The 17,621-nt window shown below is 44.0% G+C and overlaps 1 protein-coding gene across 6 annotated transcripts in view; it reads right to left on the reverse strand.

Moving 5' to 3' along the window:
* The window catches only part of CDKL1 (cyclin dependent kinase like 1), a 46,770-nt gene that overhangs the window by 20,037 nt on the left and 9,112 nt on the right, over positions 1–17,621 (reverse strand). For 5 of the 6 annotated variants that reach the window (XM_036306227.1, XM_036306226.1, XM_036306225.1 and 2 more), the window contains one exon: positions 3,763–3,884. In XM_036306227.1, the coding sequence (XP_036162120.1) occupies positions 3,763–3,884 (122 nt within the window). Of the gene's footprint in view, positions 1–3,762; positions 3,885–13,835; positions 13,860–17,621 lie in introns of those variants that run through there. The other variant, XM_036306240.1, reaches the window with a different exon arrangement.

Here is a 17,621-nt window from a genome sequence, read left to right on the forward strand (position 1 = left end):
ATAGTAATAAATGGAACATGGAGAAAATACTTTTAAAAACACAAATAAAATGAAAAATACCTTTTTCAATCATAACTCAGAGATAATCACTACTAAAATTTATATATTAATTATTTTCTTTTTTTCTACTTATATATAAAATCTATCAAAATGAAATATGTATTTTTATGATAGCATTTTTTTTCACTTTGCAACCACTTATGAACATCTTTTGTCAATGTCTGTTTTATCTAGAAGCATGATTAGTAGTGGCTCCACTGTATTCCACTGTAAAGACATACCATAATTTACTTAACTGACTCTCTATCATTGGACATTTCTGTTGTTTTTCATTATAAACAATACTTTTACAATCTTAACACATACACTCAATTATTTTCTTCTGGTAAATTATTAGAAGTAAAACTGTTCAGTCTAAGATTGTGTCTTTAAGGCTTTTCTTTCTTTCTCTCGCGCTCTCTCTCTTTCTCTCTTTTTTTGGTGTTTTTGTTAATCCTTACCAGAGGATATTTTTTTCCCATTAAATTTTAGAGAGAGTGGGGGAGAGAGAGAGAGAGACAGAGAGAGACATTGATGTGAGAGAGACATCACTGATTGGTTGTCTCCAGTAAGTGCTCTCTCTCTCCTCCTTCCCTCCCTTCCTTTCTCTCCAAAATCAATCAATAAATTTTTTTTTTTTAAAAAGATAGCTATCACAAAGGAGGCCATATTTGAGCTGTATCTGAAGGACAAGCAGGAATTTGCTAGACAAAGGAGAGAAGGTAGGCAACCCCGGCTGAGAAAACAGCACATCCTAAAACAGTGGTTCTAAACCTTCTGGCCCTTTAAATACAGTTCCTCATGTTGTGACCCAACCATAAAATTATTTTCGTTGCTACTTCATAACTGCAATGTTGCTACTGTTATGAATCATAATGTAAATATCTGATATGCAGGATGGTCTAAGGCAACCCCTGTGAAAGGGTCGTTCGACCGCCAAAGGGGTCGCGACCCACAGGTTGAGAACTGCTGTCCTAAAGCCTAGAATGCAAATGATTCCATGGAGTGGGGAACAGGTGGGAACGGGGTGATCCAGTAGAGTGACCATAGTGATCACAGGACATTCTTGCAGTAAGTGTGCAAACCGAAGGAGGCCCCTACCTGGCACCAGGCAGGGCAAACGCCAGCATTAGCACATTCCCCCTGTTGATATTATGTAACAGATCAAATATGAATCCAAGGGAGAACCAAAGTCTTCTGGCTTCTAGGATATGAGACCATCAATGGATAGCATGATAGAGCTGGAAGTTCCCTTAAACTTGACCTGGCACTGAATTCTCATTTTTCCAGGTGGGGATACCTGCAGGCATCTTGCCAAAGGTCATACAGATGATAAAGACCCACTTTTACTGGAATGTGCTTACAAATAACCCACTTCCACAGTAAAACATTTTTTTTAAAATATATTTATTGATTGATTTCAGAGAGGAAGGGAGAAGGAGAGATGGAAATATCAATGATGAGAGAGAATCATTGATTGGCTGCCTCCTGCACGCCCCCCACTGGGACCAAGCCCGCAATCCAGGCATGTGCCCTTGGCCACAATCGAACCCGGGACCCCCCAGTCCGCAGGCTGACGCTCTATCCACTGAGCCAAGTAGGCTAGGGCTAGTAAAACATTTTTATATTTCCTGGAATATATATAACATATTTTAGCCAGTGGAGCTAAGGGAAAAAAAATCTGCTTTCAAAACTCTAATCGATCCTTGTCCTGTCCTTGTTTTCTTCTCAAACTACATGCCAAAAAAGAACTGGCTCCCTATTGCTTTCAACTCCCCACAAATCAGTGTTTCCAAGTGACTCAATCTAACATAATTAATCAAACTCCCTGCAACACCTCCCTTGTACCAACCACGTAGCCACGAGTAACTTATACTAATAAGTTTCATTGAAATGTCACTTCTAAGCTGTCCAAAGAGTAAATATCAACATACTAATGGTTTTCTCCCTTGAATACATTTCTCCGCATCAATGACTTTCTGAAGGGATGTGTGTGTTTTCTTGGCGCTCGCTGGTTGTGTAAATTAACATGAAAAGCCTATGCCATGGTCGCTAACAGACTATAAGCCACTTTAATCCCATTTGCCTGGAGGTCATGCTAGATAATATATAACCACCACTATATGGCAGAGCAAGCTCTTGGCCTAGGCTCGAAGGCATTGTTAAAAGAGCCCCAGCCTCCAGCTGCTGAGTGAATGCGACCGGGATGGGGGGACATTCCACCACTCTGATCTACAAGGCACTCTGTATATTGTCCCCAGCCAAAGTTGGGCTCCCTGGAGCAAGGCAAAAGGAGAGCTAGACTATTCTTTCCTGCTTAACTTCTCTTAAATCTCCACACCGTTCAATCCAAAGGCCACCTCCTCCACGAAGTCTTCCTTGACTGACCTGCTTTCAATCATATCTTCCAAGGCCTGCTAATCATTCTACCCTCTCCTTTTGGCCACAGTGATTGCATCAGCTGAGATGAACCAATCAGAGTCTTCCACTGGACTTTATGTGCAGATACTACCGTCTTCTAGAATGTCCTTTCTTCTAGAATGGCTACATAGGTTGATAAAACCCTGTGGTCATGCTTTCTATCATATTCTTCCCTTCCTAACTCTTTCTATCCCCCTCCCCCCAACGCACACACATCTCCCAAAATTCACCTTCTAAGGGAGACTTGTGTACAAAGGAGAATGAAAACAACACAAAGAAGAGCCGAGAGAGAACAGCCACCACCTGTGGCGCGCTACCCCAAGACACCTGCTGAGGAGTGGGCGGCAGCCAGCATCCAGCCTCTATTCTGTTCACCCGGGTAAGGGCTGCCCTCCACCCTTGAAAGGGAGCCCCCCTTTTTTTTCAAAGGAAGTATCTGCCTGCTCGCTAAGCCTTCCCATGCACACAGAAGAGTTGCATATGCTAGAGAGATGTGGTAAAATCAGCCAATCCTTCCTACTGACAGCTACCAACACATTCCTTTTTCACCCACACTTGCTTTAGCTGGGTTTTTGCCACTTGTAACCAAAGAAGTCCTGACCGAGACAGCAGAACAGACACCCAGATTGCTATGGATGCAGCAACACATTTGTTTGTTTATTTCCTCACCCGAGGATATTTTTCCATTGATTTTTAGAGAGAGTGGGAGAGAGAGAGAGGGATAGACAGAGAAAAATATCAATGTGAGAGAAACACATCGATTAGTTGCCTCCTACATGCGCCCAGACCAGGGCTCGGGCTGGGGAGGAGCCTGCAACCAAGATATGTGCCCTTGACCGAAATCGAACCCGGGACGCTTCAGTCTGCAGGCCAATGCTCTATCCACTGAGCCACCGGCCAGGGCAACGCATTTGTTTTAGCCGTTAACTTCCTAATAGCCATTTTCTTTGGGATCTTCTTTCCAATCTCCAAGTCCTCAGACTTCCTGAATCAGGCAGAGAATAACTAATACACTCCCTTTTCTTTCTTAGAGACTCGGATAGCTAATATGCAGAGATAACGTACCAAAGAAATCAAGTTCAATCTAATAATGCTGCGGTTGCTTTCTTCATGACAATGATTAGATAGGCTCTCTTTTCTAACCTTTTTGGTAACGCCTCCTCTGTGGACCCCAGCAGCAGGGCATGCTGTCCAGACACTGGCTGTTCGTGCCTCACCTGAAAAAGGGTCATTGCTAATTTCCCCTCACACAGATCCTGCTGTGTTTCACTGCGTTTTGTTTGTAAGGAATGGAGCGCTCACCCTCTTTGGTATCTGTCCAACTCGTGCAGAACTGTGCGGTCGCAGTACTCAAACACCAGGTGCAGCCTCCGCTTCCGCCGGAAGACTTCGATCAGGTTCACAAGGTTGGGATGCTTGAGTTGCTGAAAACAGGAAGGACAAGGCGCCAACTGTGAGGTGTGCAAGACAGCGTTCTCTAGTTCGGACCCAGTAAAAAGAAAGCTGCTCGTCCTTTAGGAAGTTTTTGTCTTGGTTGAAGTAACCTGTAAACGGTATTATCTTACTTCTCTTCATGAGCTGTTTGCTAGTAGCTTGTATGTGAAAAGCGACTATAGCCCAGGTGGCTGGTGAAGGCAAAGAGAGATATGAGAAGGCTGGGAAAGAAAGGAGACTGAAAAGGGAGAGATGGCTTAGTTAATACAAACTCATCCTCTAAGGCTCAGATGAAATGGCCTTCCTAAGGAGGTCTCCCCTGCTCCCCAGGGCTCCGTGCCCCTGCATGGCTGGTAGCTCCCCTGAAGTATGTGTCCTTCAGAACCTGTTTATTTACTAAGTCATTACAGCCAGCACACGGCCTCGGCAATTATTTGTGGATGAATAAATAAATCACGCTTCCTAAGCTGATGAAACATTTTAAGACAGGAAAACGAGGAAGACTTCAATCTGATGTGCCTGAAGGTGTGTGTCTAGACTCTAGAACATGGACCAGGGCGGAGGCCAGACAGATGGCTAGAAAGGCACTGTTCAGAGATATTCTTTGTGATTAGAATAGTCAGATGTGGTGAGGGACTGGAGGTTGAGGGAGGGGGAAGAGGAAGTCATCAAGAATGACCAAAGGTTTGTATCATGGGGCAGATGGCGGGGTCAGCAGTGGGAGAGGAAATGGTTTCTTTGGGGAAGAAATGACTATTTTTGGCATGTTGGGAACTCTGAGACACCAGAGTGGAACCGTCAGGTTGGCTGGAGTTAGAGCTGAAGACAAAAGCCGGGAGTCATCGTGAGTGTAAGTGAATCCACGGACACATGCGATTGACCAGAAGAGCAAGTGGGAAGGGAGAGGCCCAAGGAACCCCTGTGCATCTGAAGGGTGGGTGAGCAGGAAGAGAGAGGGAAGAAGGTCCCCAGCGTAAGGAAGAAGACCATAGAGCACGATGCCATGATGCCACGGGAAGAATGTGGAAGGACAAATAGACTGGGTGATGGAGGCTGCTGAGAGATGAAGTGGGGAGAGGCCTGAGCGTGCCTGGTGGGTCTCCCCAGGCAGGGGTCATGTGACCTCCCTGGAAGCAGTGTCAGTGCAGTGGTGAGACCAGGAGCCAGACCCTATGGGGGTAGCATCTCAAACCACATTACTCCTCTCTCTCTGTTGACTCCAGGGGCAGGACTCAGAGAGGCACCTCTGGTCTTGAAACCAGTTTGCAATCAGCAGCCCAGAGGTTTCAATCACAGCTCAACATTCACAGTGTCATTCAAGAAGGTTTGGATGTTTCTACTTCAATACTGAGTGGGCCTCTTTAGGGACATGGGGGGGTGGGGGGGGTTAGATGAGAAGAACCAAGCAACAAGATGGATGGATAGATGTTCACAGGCTTATTCAACATGTTTATTATACAGACAAGTCATCTTAATAGTCCAGACTAGAGTACCATATATCCTACAAAGATTTAGTTCAGGGCTCATTTAATTAGAATCCCTTCGTTATTATGAGTATGTAAAGCCAACGCCTCAGGCCCAGTCTCATTCCTCAGCATTCTGAGCTGGGCTGGCCCAATCTGGAGTCATTAGTGGTTCTTACCAGACTAGTCACCGCCATCCTCCAGCTGTGCTGTACCTAGAAGCCTGGGCGACTCAGACGCAGGTGTAGTTTCTTGTGTTAAAGTTTCTGCCTTTGCTGCTGCAATTTTACTTTGGTCTCCCTTTTAGTTTCTCTCTGTATTTTAAATATTGAATTAGAGTTGGAGACATCGGTATGAACTCATGTTTAGCTTAATGCAAGTACAGATGATTACTTACAGAAATACCTGTAGATACGTCTGTATACATAGACTGAAATTCACACATATATGACTTTGCTCTGTCAGATCAAAGAGCCTAGAAGCAACCATACCCCAGGGGCAACATGTGCACCTAGAGCTCAAATCTTGGTTGCTAATACCCTTCTCCAACAAAGGGAACAGGGCTCCTGGGAGAAAATGGATGATTCTAGATAAGGAGGAAATGTACAAGATAAAGCCAGAAAGTAAGGAAATGATAAAAAAAAACACAACAAATCCTACATTGATGGTGGTATGTCAAAGGGACACAAATACCCATGAATCCATCCTGCTATGACTGAATGATTGACTGACTGACTGAATAAATAAATAAATAGGAGAAAATAAATACATTTATGTAGAAGAATTCCAAATAATTCCTGTAGGTACTCTGCCTTCACAGAGGAGCGCCGAACCCCACTCCTCATGTGTGGGCTGCACATAGTGACTTCCTTCAAAGACTACAGGATGGAGAGACAGAGAAAGAGCGACTTCCTTGGAGAAACCCGACGGACACTGTCTCAGCCAGGCGACGTGGTTTTCCTCCCAAACCCGGGACCCAGCCTAACCGTGACGAAAACACCAACAAATCCCACAGGGGCACTTTCTACAGAACACCTGGCCAGTGCTCCGCAAAAGCACGGAAAATCTGACACTCACAGCCAAGACAAGCCTAGGGACACGTGGTGAGTAAACGCCATTTGGGATCCCAGATGGGACCCTGGAACAGAAAAAGGACATTACATTAAAACGAAGGAAATCGGAATAAAGTATGGGCTTCAGCTAATGACAATGTGTCAATGCTAGTTTCTCAATTATAAGAAACGTACTGTACTAATGAAAGACGTTAATAATGCATGAAACTAGGCAGAGTGTATACGGTGACTCTTTATAGGATCATCTCACAGCTCTGTAAATCTGAAGCTGTTCTAAAAAATAAAGTCTACTGAACACATCTACACACATACACACAGGCACACTCACACACACACACTTTTACCCAGCACCCCACTTCTGGGAATATACCTTATATAAGTAAAAGCACCACGGCATACAAGGATATGCACAAGGATACTTATTGCAATATTGTTCGTACAGGTAAAAAGCTGGAAACAACACAAACCGCCTTTGACAGAAGAGGATGGCTAAATAAATTGTGATACATTTAAACTATGAAGTATTAAATGTTGTGCAGTTATTAAAAATAATGAGATTAACAGAGGCCTCTCTATTGATCTTATGACAATGATGTATGTTAAGTGAAGAAGATAAACTACTGAGTAATTTTATAAAAATAGATGAAAATAGGAAATACATTAAGATCTGTAAAATTATTCTATTTTCATATATTCATTTGATATACATTATTTAAAACATATACTGAGCCCTACTCTGTCTGTGCCAGACATTATTCTAAGCTCTGGAATTACAATATTTAACAAAGATGACAAAAATCTCTGCTGTCAGGAGCTCATACAGGGGTGGGTAAAAGTATGTTTACAGTTGTTAGTACGTGAAACAGAGTTTGTTCTTGTATTATTATTCATTAATTATTGCAGTATTTTCTATAGGAACAACTGTAAACTTACTTTATCCCACCCCTGTGTTTGAGCATGCTGGGTGGTGGTGAGTCTTATGGGAAGAAATATAGTAGGTAGGGAACATAATAGGGGTTGCAATTTAAAACATGGTGATCAGAGAAGAACTCACTGAAAAGGTAACAAATGGAAAATAAAAGTCTAGAGAAGGTGAAAGTCATGAGGATTTCCAGAAAATTGTTCCAGGCAGAAAGAACTGCCATCCCAAAGGCTCTTCTGTGGGATCCTGCCTGGAATGTTTGCAGAACAGCAAGGAGGTCAGAGTTCTCTGCCTCTCGCATGCTGCTTCCCATCCTTCAGGGCATCCTTTAATTTAGCCATTGCTGCAGCTTCCAGCTTTGCCCAGATATAGCCGGCAGCCCTCACCTCCGCTGTACTCTGTGCCTTGGCTTTCTGCCCCAGGGCTGCTGGGTGCTGGGATATGGGATGCTGGCGGGTTGACTCTACAATGCAGGAGGGAGAACTCCGTGGGGCGAACCCTTGCCCAGTGGGGGACAGGAAGTGGTGGGTAAGTCCTCTGGTCCTCAGGCTCCTTGCAGAGACCTGGCAGGAGGAGCCCCTTTGGCCCTGCATTGCCTTTTCCTCCTTCCCTATCTCCCTCTCTCCGATTCCTGGTATCACTTCCCAAAACAAGCTACTAACAGAGTCGCTTGTCTGAGACTGCTTTCTGGGAGGTGTCCGGGCTGAGAGAGTTGGTACTAGAGGTGGCCCAGGCTGGCAGATCTTCAGAAAGGGATTCTGGAACTGGATCAATCCCCAGGCAGATGGCCAGGCCCCCACAGCTGGTGGCAAGTGGGGCGAGAGGAAGCTCCGGGGAGCAGCAACAACACAATGACTGAGACTTCCATCAGTCGTGCTTTTGAATGTGGTGCAGATTGCCTTATGCATTAGCAGTGGCACGTGACTAATATGGGGCAATGATAATTACAGGGATTATCGAATGACTGGCTTTTGTTAACACCTTTAGGTCGTTGAGAAAAGAAAAGGGAAAATGATAGATAGGTTCCGGTTAGCCATCCATCAACTGTGGGAGTCAGAAGGCCTCTGTGGCAGCCCTGACCGACCGGGTGGTGCAGTTGGTTGGAGCATTGTCCCATACATGTTTCAGGTTCAATCTCCAGCCAGGGTGCATATAGGAGGCAATGGGGTCAATGTTTCTCTCTCTTTGTCTCTCTGTCTCTGTCTCTCCTCCTCTCTCTCTCTAAAATCCATAAGAAACATATCCTTGGGTGAGGATTAAAAAAAATAAAAGGCCTCTATGACAGTATTTAAGGAGACATTTATCTCCCGTAGATGCAGGATAGATTGTGCTAAAAGCAGGCTCAGGACTTAACATGTATACAAAAGCGACGACGCACAGTCTCAACAGATCTCTTATGCCAAAGTCAGGGCTCTGGCGAGAAAAGCGAGGGACGCAGAGGTCTGGGATGGGGACACTTAGGGGATGAGTCTGAGAATCTTAAACCCTCAAATTTCTCAGAGCGCTCTGGGCTGGGAGAAGCAGCCTCTTATACCTTTGCCACATGAAGACCTGAAAATACCTCAGTGAGGCAGGTGGCTCCCGACTGGATCCCCACCTCCTCCCAGGCCCCACAGACCTCTAACTAGGATGAGGCTGTCACTGCCTCAGCAGGCACTATGGTTCCTGCTCCCGGAGGAAATAACTGTCCTTGAGAATTACAAGACCTGGCTCCTACGTACCAGCAGGAAACTTAAGTCTGCTGGACCATGCAGTGGAGAAATATAAGGCTGGAAAAGGGGGAATTCATTGGCCTGGGAGCACTGTCCTGTGACCTGGGACTTAATTCCTGGCAAGGACACCTGGTAACTCCCTAAGAGAGACTGAGCACCTGACCATGGGCCATCAGGTGATTCTGTGACCCAGAGCCGCCCTGTGAGCTGGGTAACAGAGACACGCTGTCATAAGGCTGCGAGATGCACCAGTAATAATCCACCAAACCATGAAAACTATACATGTGTGATCGGGCTCCAGGAGGTCCGGGGGGAAACAAGCAAGTTACAAAAAGAGGTGGCTCATTCTCCAGTCATCTACTTCGTTGCACTGTCACCCCTCCTTCAATTGACATGTATGTATGGCTCCACGGGAGTTTACAACTAATGGAGGAGAAAAACCCAAGACCAGCTCACAGATGGTTCGGCTCATTATGCTGGCACTAGGTCTGCCTCCACCAAAGCCCCCTGGGCGGCGCTCTTGCAGGACAGTGATGAAAGGGAATCCTCCCACCGAGCAGCTTCAAGCAGTGCACTGGATGGCTCACTTTGCATGAGGAAGAAAGGGCCTGAGATAAGCATGGCTCTGTGGGTAGACTGGACGGAGCAAGATTGAAAGCATTTGGTGATGAGGCATAAACTGTACTCGTGGGAGCGAGCACAGAGCTTGAGGGTCTGTGGGCTTCACTGATGCCGAGGAGGCCTTGAGCATCCAGGCAGAGGGTGTCTTCTCTGGAGGGTGCCAGCCTGCTCTGTCCTTGGCCACCCCAGGGCTTGTGTAACCGATCCATGCACAGGGTGCCACGGCTGCAGGGGTGGTGGCGATGGGTGGGTGCCACGGCCGCAGCACTGGCTCCCTTTCTCCCCAGGGCTGACCTGGCTGCTGCTGCTGAGGACACAACCTGCCAGTAACAACACCTGACACTTGGGGACTGACATGCTCTGTCCTTGAGGGAGACCAGCTGCTCCGTGGAAGGGCTGTGACTGTCCTTCCCGGAAGAGATACTCATTCTTGCAAAGGGTTTGCCTGTCCTGCCTGCCCCACAATCACGAGCTTAGAGGATGGTTGCTTTCCCACCAACATCAGGCCAACGGGCCGTTTTCCTGCGAAGGAGGCATGACAGTTAGCACACAGCCATGGAATCCACTGGTTCTACTAAACACTTTGTCACCTACAACCAGCCAGCCTAAGGGAATGATGGAAGCTGTACCCTAGCCTTCGAGGACACATGCATTGAACCAGCGGCCACCACATGGTGCTATGTCTTCATTTCAGTAGGGAATCTGTGGGTCTGGGATCCGGGAGCAGAAGTGGGACTGGACTCTCTCATCACCCCTCCTGGTGATCCACTTAGAGAAAGCATGCTTTCTGTCCCCCAGGTTCTCCCAAATTTTCAGGGCAGGAAACCCAAATGTTCATTAATACACGAGTAGTTAAATAACTATAGGACTTTATAGTACATTCAAATGATAAAATAGTATGTAGCTATTAAAAAGAATAAGGTATATCTATATGTGCTGACTTGGAAAGATGTCCAAGGTATATTGTGTGTTTTTTTTAAAATATATTTTATTGCATTTTTACAGAGAGGAAGGGAGAGGGATAGAGAGTTAGAAACATCGATGAGAGAGAAACATCGATTCAGCTGCCTCCTGCACACCCCTTACTGGGGATGTGCCAGCAACCCAGGTACATGCCCTTGACCAGAATTGAACCTGGGACCCTTCAGTCCGCAGGCCGACGCTCTATCCACTGAGCCAAACCGGTTAGGGCCAAGGTATATTGTTAAATGTAAAAAGGAACTCACAGAACAGTAGGTTCAATACGACAGCATTTGTGTCTGTTTTTAAAAAGGAAATATACTAGTATGTCTTTTTATAAGCACAGAAGTCCTCTGGAATGACATATGAGAGACTGTGGGTGGGGGGAAGGGAACGAGAATGGAAAGTGAAGGACAAGATAGGTTTCCTTTTTCACTTTACATTCTTCTGTATCTTCAGGTTTTTCTTACGTAAGCATATATTACTTTATCATACAAATGTCTTTTAAATGACTTGCATAGCTCTCTTCACTGTACTGTCAAACCAAGGTAGATATTTTGAAGTTAGTTCCAGGGAACTAGTTAATACATCAGCTGTGGGGAAGGAAAAGCTATTTTCATTATTTGAAAAGCTATGTAATTATTACCGCCATCCCCAGCTAGAGGGAAATATTCCACACCCATCATTACGGTGTTGCTGAGGAATCATTCTTTAACTCTTTGGGTAAAAAAAAGAAAAGTGCCTGATCCCACATTTCCTCCAAATGCCAAGCACCCCCATGGCAGATACCCTTGCTGAGTTTTGTTTCAGGGATGACTCGAGAAGGAAAGGGTGTGACGTATGGAGAGGAGGGGGTCCTGAAAAGGCTGGAACCATGGGTGGAAAGGTGGGGGCGGGAGGCTGAAGTTATTTTAGGTTTGCTGTGGACAACATGGACGGGACAGAATGTACCAGGCTGGTCCTCTGGCCAGAGACCCAGGCTGTGATCTCTTCTGGATGCCTTTCTAGACCCAGCACAGGCTAAGAATGTGCACAGTGGATGCTCGATCTGTTTTCCTGTGATTAATGAAGTACATGAAAAGTACCAGGAAAGAAGCAACAGTACAAATGTGACCAAAATGAACATGAACAATGACCCGGCCAAAAATGAATGCAGCAATGTACGGATAGTTATAAAACAAGTTATTTGCTTGGTTTTTACATATGGTTGATAGCATCAGTTGATTTAGAAACTCACCTTTCATTATTCTAACCTAAAAAAGAAATGGAGTTCAAAGATTTTCAACCAGGCAATTGCACCCAACAGCATTTTTACTACAGGGCTTTTAAAGTTGATAAGTAATAAAGAAGGTTAATAATTAGCAAGAAAATATGCCCATTGAAAGCAAATTTGTGGCCTAACACATGAATCCTGCCAAATAAAAAGATGAATTAAAACTTTAAAAAAATTTAAAGTGAAAGACACAAGTCTGGCCCATTTAAAAAATTTTCCATTCTGTATAAAAAGTACTACCTTCTGGTTTGACTATTCTATAATAACTATACAGGGTGGGCTAATGTCGGTTTACAGTTGTAAATACACAAAACACAGAGTTTATTCTTGAAGTAGTAGTTATTAAGTATTGCATTATTTTCCCTACGAACAACTGTAAACCTACTTTTGCCCTACCCTGTATGTAACGGGTTGTCTGCCTATAAATTCCATTTGCTGGAAATAAAAAGAATTTAAGTGGTTAAAGAAAAGCCATAGCAACTTTTATTTTTTTATCAGTGTGTATTATAAAGTCACTTATTCTGCCTCCTCCGGCTCTGTGATATTTTATTTTCTAGAGTCTGAGGTGTGTGGCACGGTGGGTGGAGGAGCATTTAGGGCAGACGGTATGCGCTTAATCCCCTGACAAACTGGGTGCCTTTAAGAAGGTAATGAACCAGCTTGTTGATTTCTGCTTCTTTTGTTCTTGAAATATTTGTGTGGCAGCTTTATTACTTAGGAGTTCACTACACAGCAGGAATACAATCTTCCTAGATAAACACGTTATGAGCTAAGGCAAAAAAAATCTGCTAATAAACAAACAAAACAGCGAGTTACTATTTGCAGTTAGTATGCTATCTTGTAAAAATGAAATTAAACAGGTCTCCACTTGTCGAACAAATAAGTAGAGATGATGATACGGGGACTGTTTGGTTTCTATCACTGTGGGCAGGATCTGCTTTCTCTTCCATGCTGCTGACAACCAGTTTCCACAAACTGCCAACACCTCTCTATGTGCTAGCAATGGACGGCGAATGGATCTGCCGTTCTGTAATGACATCTGCATGGCGTGAAAGCTGTATAATCTGAAGGCCCAACACTAAGCCTGCAGGCCAGCCACTGTCTGCAGCTGTGTTCTGTTTGGCTTGAATGGTGTTTTATTTTTTTTAAATTGACTTGTCAATGTTCTTATTTTTTTGTTTTTAATCCTCACCCGAGGGTATTTTTCCATTGAGAGAGTGGAAGAGAGAGGGAAAGACAGAGAGAAACATCGATGTGAGAGAAACACATCAACTGGTTGCCTCCTGCACACACCCTGACTGTGCCCCTGACCGGAATCGAACCTGGGACCCTTTGGTCTGCAGGCCAACGCCTGATCTACTGAGCCAAACTGGCTAGGACGACTTGTCAATGTTTCAAAGTCAGATTTCATGATCACTGAAGTAAACTGGGCTCCTGGGAAAATGGCTGATTCCAGAGCTGGGGCAGGACGAGCCTGAGGCATTTTGTTGTGCACATAATAAAAGACCTACTAAAGGAATGACAGCCTCTGTCAGGACAAAGGACCTGGGTCCTAGGAGCCCCAAGTGGTCAAATGTGTGCAATTTGAGAACAAAAAAGAATAATGACAGTGATGGTTTCTAACATGTTGAAAACCCCCCACAAATTCACAGTGATAGTAGAAAATATATGTATGAGATGGGGGTGGGGTGCGAAGGAAAGCTCTTTTTTTTTTTTAACTGAAAAATCATAACTAATGAATATAGAAAGAATTGTTGAAAGTCTCCACTTTATAATAACTCTTATTATAATTGATTGAGGCAAGGATCCTTGGGTGAAAGTTATTGGGGAACAAGTTTAGGATTATAACCCTACAGGTTACTTATTAATTATAAAGGAGAAATGTTTCTTTACAATTGAGGAATATGGCAGACCCACCTTAACCATGAGATTAAAACTGACAGCACCGATTGAGGGAGCAGGCACTTCCTGAGGAGAACTAGTGTGATGGACGCATCCTCACCCACGCAGCATCCCACTGAGAACATAGATCCTGCCTCACATCATGTGGGAACAGTCAGACAACCTTCGTTGAGGCACATTCTGCAAAACTATGCTTCAAAAACGCCCTATCATGAAAGACCAAAAAAAGAATTTAAAAGTTGGGGAACTCTTTTAGATTAAAGGTATACTAAAGAGACACGCCAACTAAATGCAATGTATTGTCATTGATTAGATCCTGGATTATATAGTTAGTTAGTTAGTTAGTTAGTTAGTTAGTTAGTTAAATAACTATTATTGGGACAATATGAGAAATTTGAGCACTGACTGTAATACTATTATTGTGCCAAAGATAAATTTCTTGAGTGTAGAAATCATATTGTGGTTATATAGAAAAATCTCCTTGTTCTAGGAGAGTTATACTCCATACTTAGGAAAATAATTCGGCCAAAAAGGTGTGTGTGTGTGTGTGTGTGTGTGTGTGTGTGTGACTGACAGAGACAGAAAGGAAATGAAGACGTCTAACAGCCAACTAATGAGTAGATAAGCATATGGAGGTACTCATTGTCTTATTCTTGCCACTTCTTTATATTTTGAAAATGTTTTCAAAACAAAAATTTGTGGGGATAAACCAAGGAGATTTTACATAAAATTCTGATTTTTGGATTTTTAAAGAACGACTGAAAATCTAGCCCCCTAGGCTTGCAGTCTATGGAGCTGAGCCATGGCTGCCCACTTTACATGAGACATGAAGTCTCCAGTTTGCCCCAGTCTCCACCTCTCCATCTTGTCTTACGGTCAGCCCGTTTCTTTCATTTATGTGATCAGTGGGGTTTGTAATCTCATATAAGCCATAACAGAGCTAACACAATTTACAGAAATGTTACTAATCCACTTCAACCAGCCAACGAAACAATTTGAAGAGCGGGGAACTAGAAATTAGCACCAGTTAGCAACAGCAGGATTAAATTCTTAAGAAGTCACAGAATTTTCCATTGAGACTTTTATTGGTTGGGAAATATTAGTACACTAATATCGGGAAAGCAAAAGCCTTTACAAATTGTGAAAGCTCTAATTAGATTCTAGTGCTGGGAGCTTTCACATGGCACTCTGCTAGCATTCAGTGGAATGGGGCCCTGGCATGAGCACGTGGAATTCAGCACTGAGCAAGTGCTTTGGATAACAGAGAACCTTGACAGTCATACTTCCCACTGCACGTCACCGTCACCTGGATAGTAAGTCGCCCAGCGGTATTTCTGGTCTGATCTTTGAAAGCAGTGAACCTCGTGAGGGAGACTGTGAGGTACTTCACCTCCAATGCCTCCCTTGGGTACGAGCGCCCATGTTTAAACCCCACCTTTCTGCCTTCCCACCTCTGTGCTTCTCTCTCCTATGCTCTTGTTTTTTTAATCGCACTTATTGGGGTGACATTGGTTAATAATGTTTTATATAGATTTCAGGTGTACAAGTCTATAATATATCATCTGTATATTGTATTGTGTGTGTTCACCACCCCAGGTCATTTATCCCCTCTTTATCCTCTTCTACTTCCCTTTCCCTCTGGTAATCACCATATTGTTGTCGATGTCTATAAGTTTTGTTTGTTTTTTCTTAATCCCTTCAGTTTTTTCGCCCAGTCTCCCAAACCCCTCGCCTCTAACAGCTGTCAGTCTGTTCTCTGTATCTGAGTCTGTTTCTATTTTGTTAGTTTATTTTAATTAGAGTCCACATATAAGTGAAATCATATGGTACTTGTCTTTCTCTGACTGGCTTATTTCACTTAGCATAATACTCTCTAGGTCCATTCATGCTGTTGCAAAAGGTAAGATTTCCTCCTTTTCTATGGCCGAGTAGCATTCCATTGTGTACATGTATCACAGCTTTTCTTTAAAAAAAATGTTTTTATTGATTTTAGAGAGAGAGGAAGGGAGAGGGAGCAAGTGAGGGAGAAACATTGATCAGCTACCTCCTGCATGCACTCCTACTGGGGATCAAACCCAAAACACAGGCATTTGCCCTGACCAGGAATCAAACCTGCGACCCTTCAGTGCACAGGACAATGCTCAACCAACTGAGCCACACCAACCAGGTCTGTACCACAGCTTTTTATCCACTACCTACTGATAGACACTTGGGCTGCTTCCAAATCATGGCTATTGTAAATAACACTGCAGTGAACATAAGGGTGCACATATTCTTTCAAATTAATGCTGGTTTCTTTGGATATAGACCCAGAAGTAGAATCGCTGAGTCATAAGCAGTACAATTTTTAATGTTTTGAGGTAACTCCATATCACTTTCTGCAGTGGCTGCACCAATTTACTGGTTTTTTTTTACTCTATTTTCCTGCCTTTGCAGCCTTAAAGTAGGTATTTGGCCCAAAAGTACTCTGCTCCTCTCAGCAAAAAGTCAACGAAGCAATGCCAAACAGAGACATAAATCATGGTGATAAGGTGGGCCAGGTTCCAGGAGGCACTGGAGCTTACCCAAGGTCACCCAACAGCTCTGAGCCAGACCAGAAACTGCACCTCCTGACTATGGCTCCTATCCCGGTGCAGTCACACAGCCCACAGCCTTGCTGGAAGGTTACAGAGAGTGAGGAGACAGTAGGAAAAAGGGGGTGCTCTGAACATCTGGTGGGTTATTACTATGCATGACGACAAAGTACACCCTCAACATTCTCACCTTCCCATACTCTAGGAATCATCTTTTCATATTTGTCCCCCAAAGAAGTCTTTTTACACGTACTTTCCTAATCACCTCCCAAAGAAATGTTAATACCACAAATATACTTTATGTCCGTATATGTTCTGTTTGTATATCTGTGCTTTATAGAATACAAAAGTTAGACTTTTTTTGCCTCCCGCTCCCCAGGATCAATGTTCTTCCTTGTGGGGGTGATGTGTGTGTGTGTGTGTGCATGCGCGCTATGTGCCATTGAGTCAGCTCTGAGTCTGGGTGACTCTATGAATGAGTGATGTCCACAATGTCTTGTCCTCAACAGCCCTACTCAGCCCCGGTAGGCCCATGCCTGTAGCTTCTTCTGTGAAGTCAATCCATCTCCTATTCAGTCTTCCTTGTTTCCTGCTGCCTTCTATTTTTCCCAGCATTATTGGCCTTTCCAAAGAACCCTGCCTTCTCAGGATGTGCCTGGAGTAGAACAGCTTCAGTTTTGTCATTTTTGCCTCCAACAATGTTTTAGGCTTAATTTCCTCTATGACCCACTTATTCATCTCTTTGGAAGTCCAGGGTATCTGTAGAGTTCTCCTCCAACATTCTGTTTCAAATAAATCAATATTTTTCTATCAGCCTTCTTCACTGTCCAACTTTCACACCGTACAGAGTAATTGGGAATATGAGGGTGTGGATGGTCTTAGCTTTGGTCTCTAATGACACATCTTTGCTCTTGGCGGCTGTTCCTAATTCTTCCGCTGCTGCCCTATGAGCCCCAGCCTTCTCTTGACTTCTTGCCTGCAGTCTCCATTTGAATTGATGACTGAACCACAGTAAGCCAAGTCTTTAACAATTTCAATGTCTTCATTGTGTAGTTCTAGCCATAATTTTTGTCTCTTGATGCTCAAATGCAGTCCTGCTTTGGCACCTTCTTCTTTGGCTTTCATCAGAAGACGTTTCAGATCATTGCTACTTTCTGCCAGTGGGATGGTGTCATCTGCATATCTTCAGTGACACGTGTGTGCTTTACTGTAAGGATAATGTTTTAAA

This window comes from Myotis myotis, unplaced genomic scaffold, assembly GCF_014108235.1.
Source record: "Myotis myotis isolate mMyoMyo1 unplaced genomic scaffold, mMyoMyo1.p scaffold_m19_p_1, whole genome shotgun sequence".
Classification (NCBI taxonomy): Eukaryota; Metazoa; Chordata; class Mammalia; order Chiroptera; family Vespertilionidae; genus Myotis; species Myotis myotis.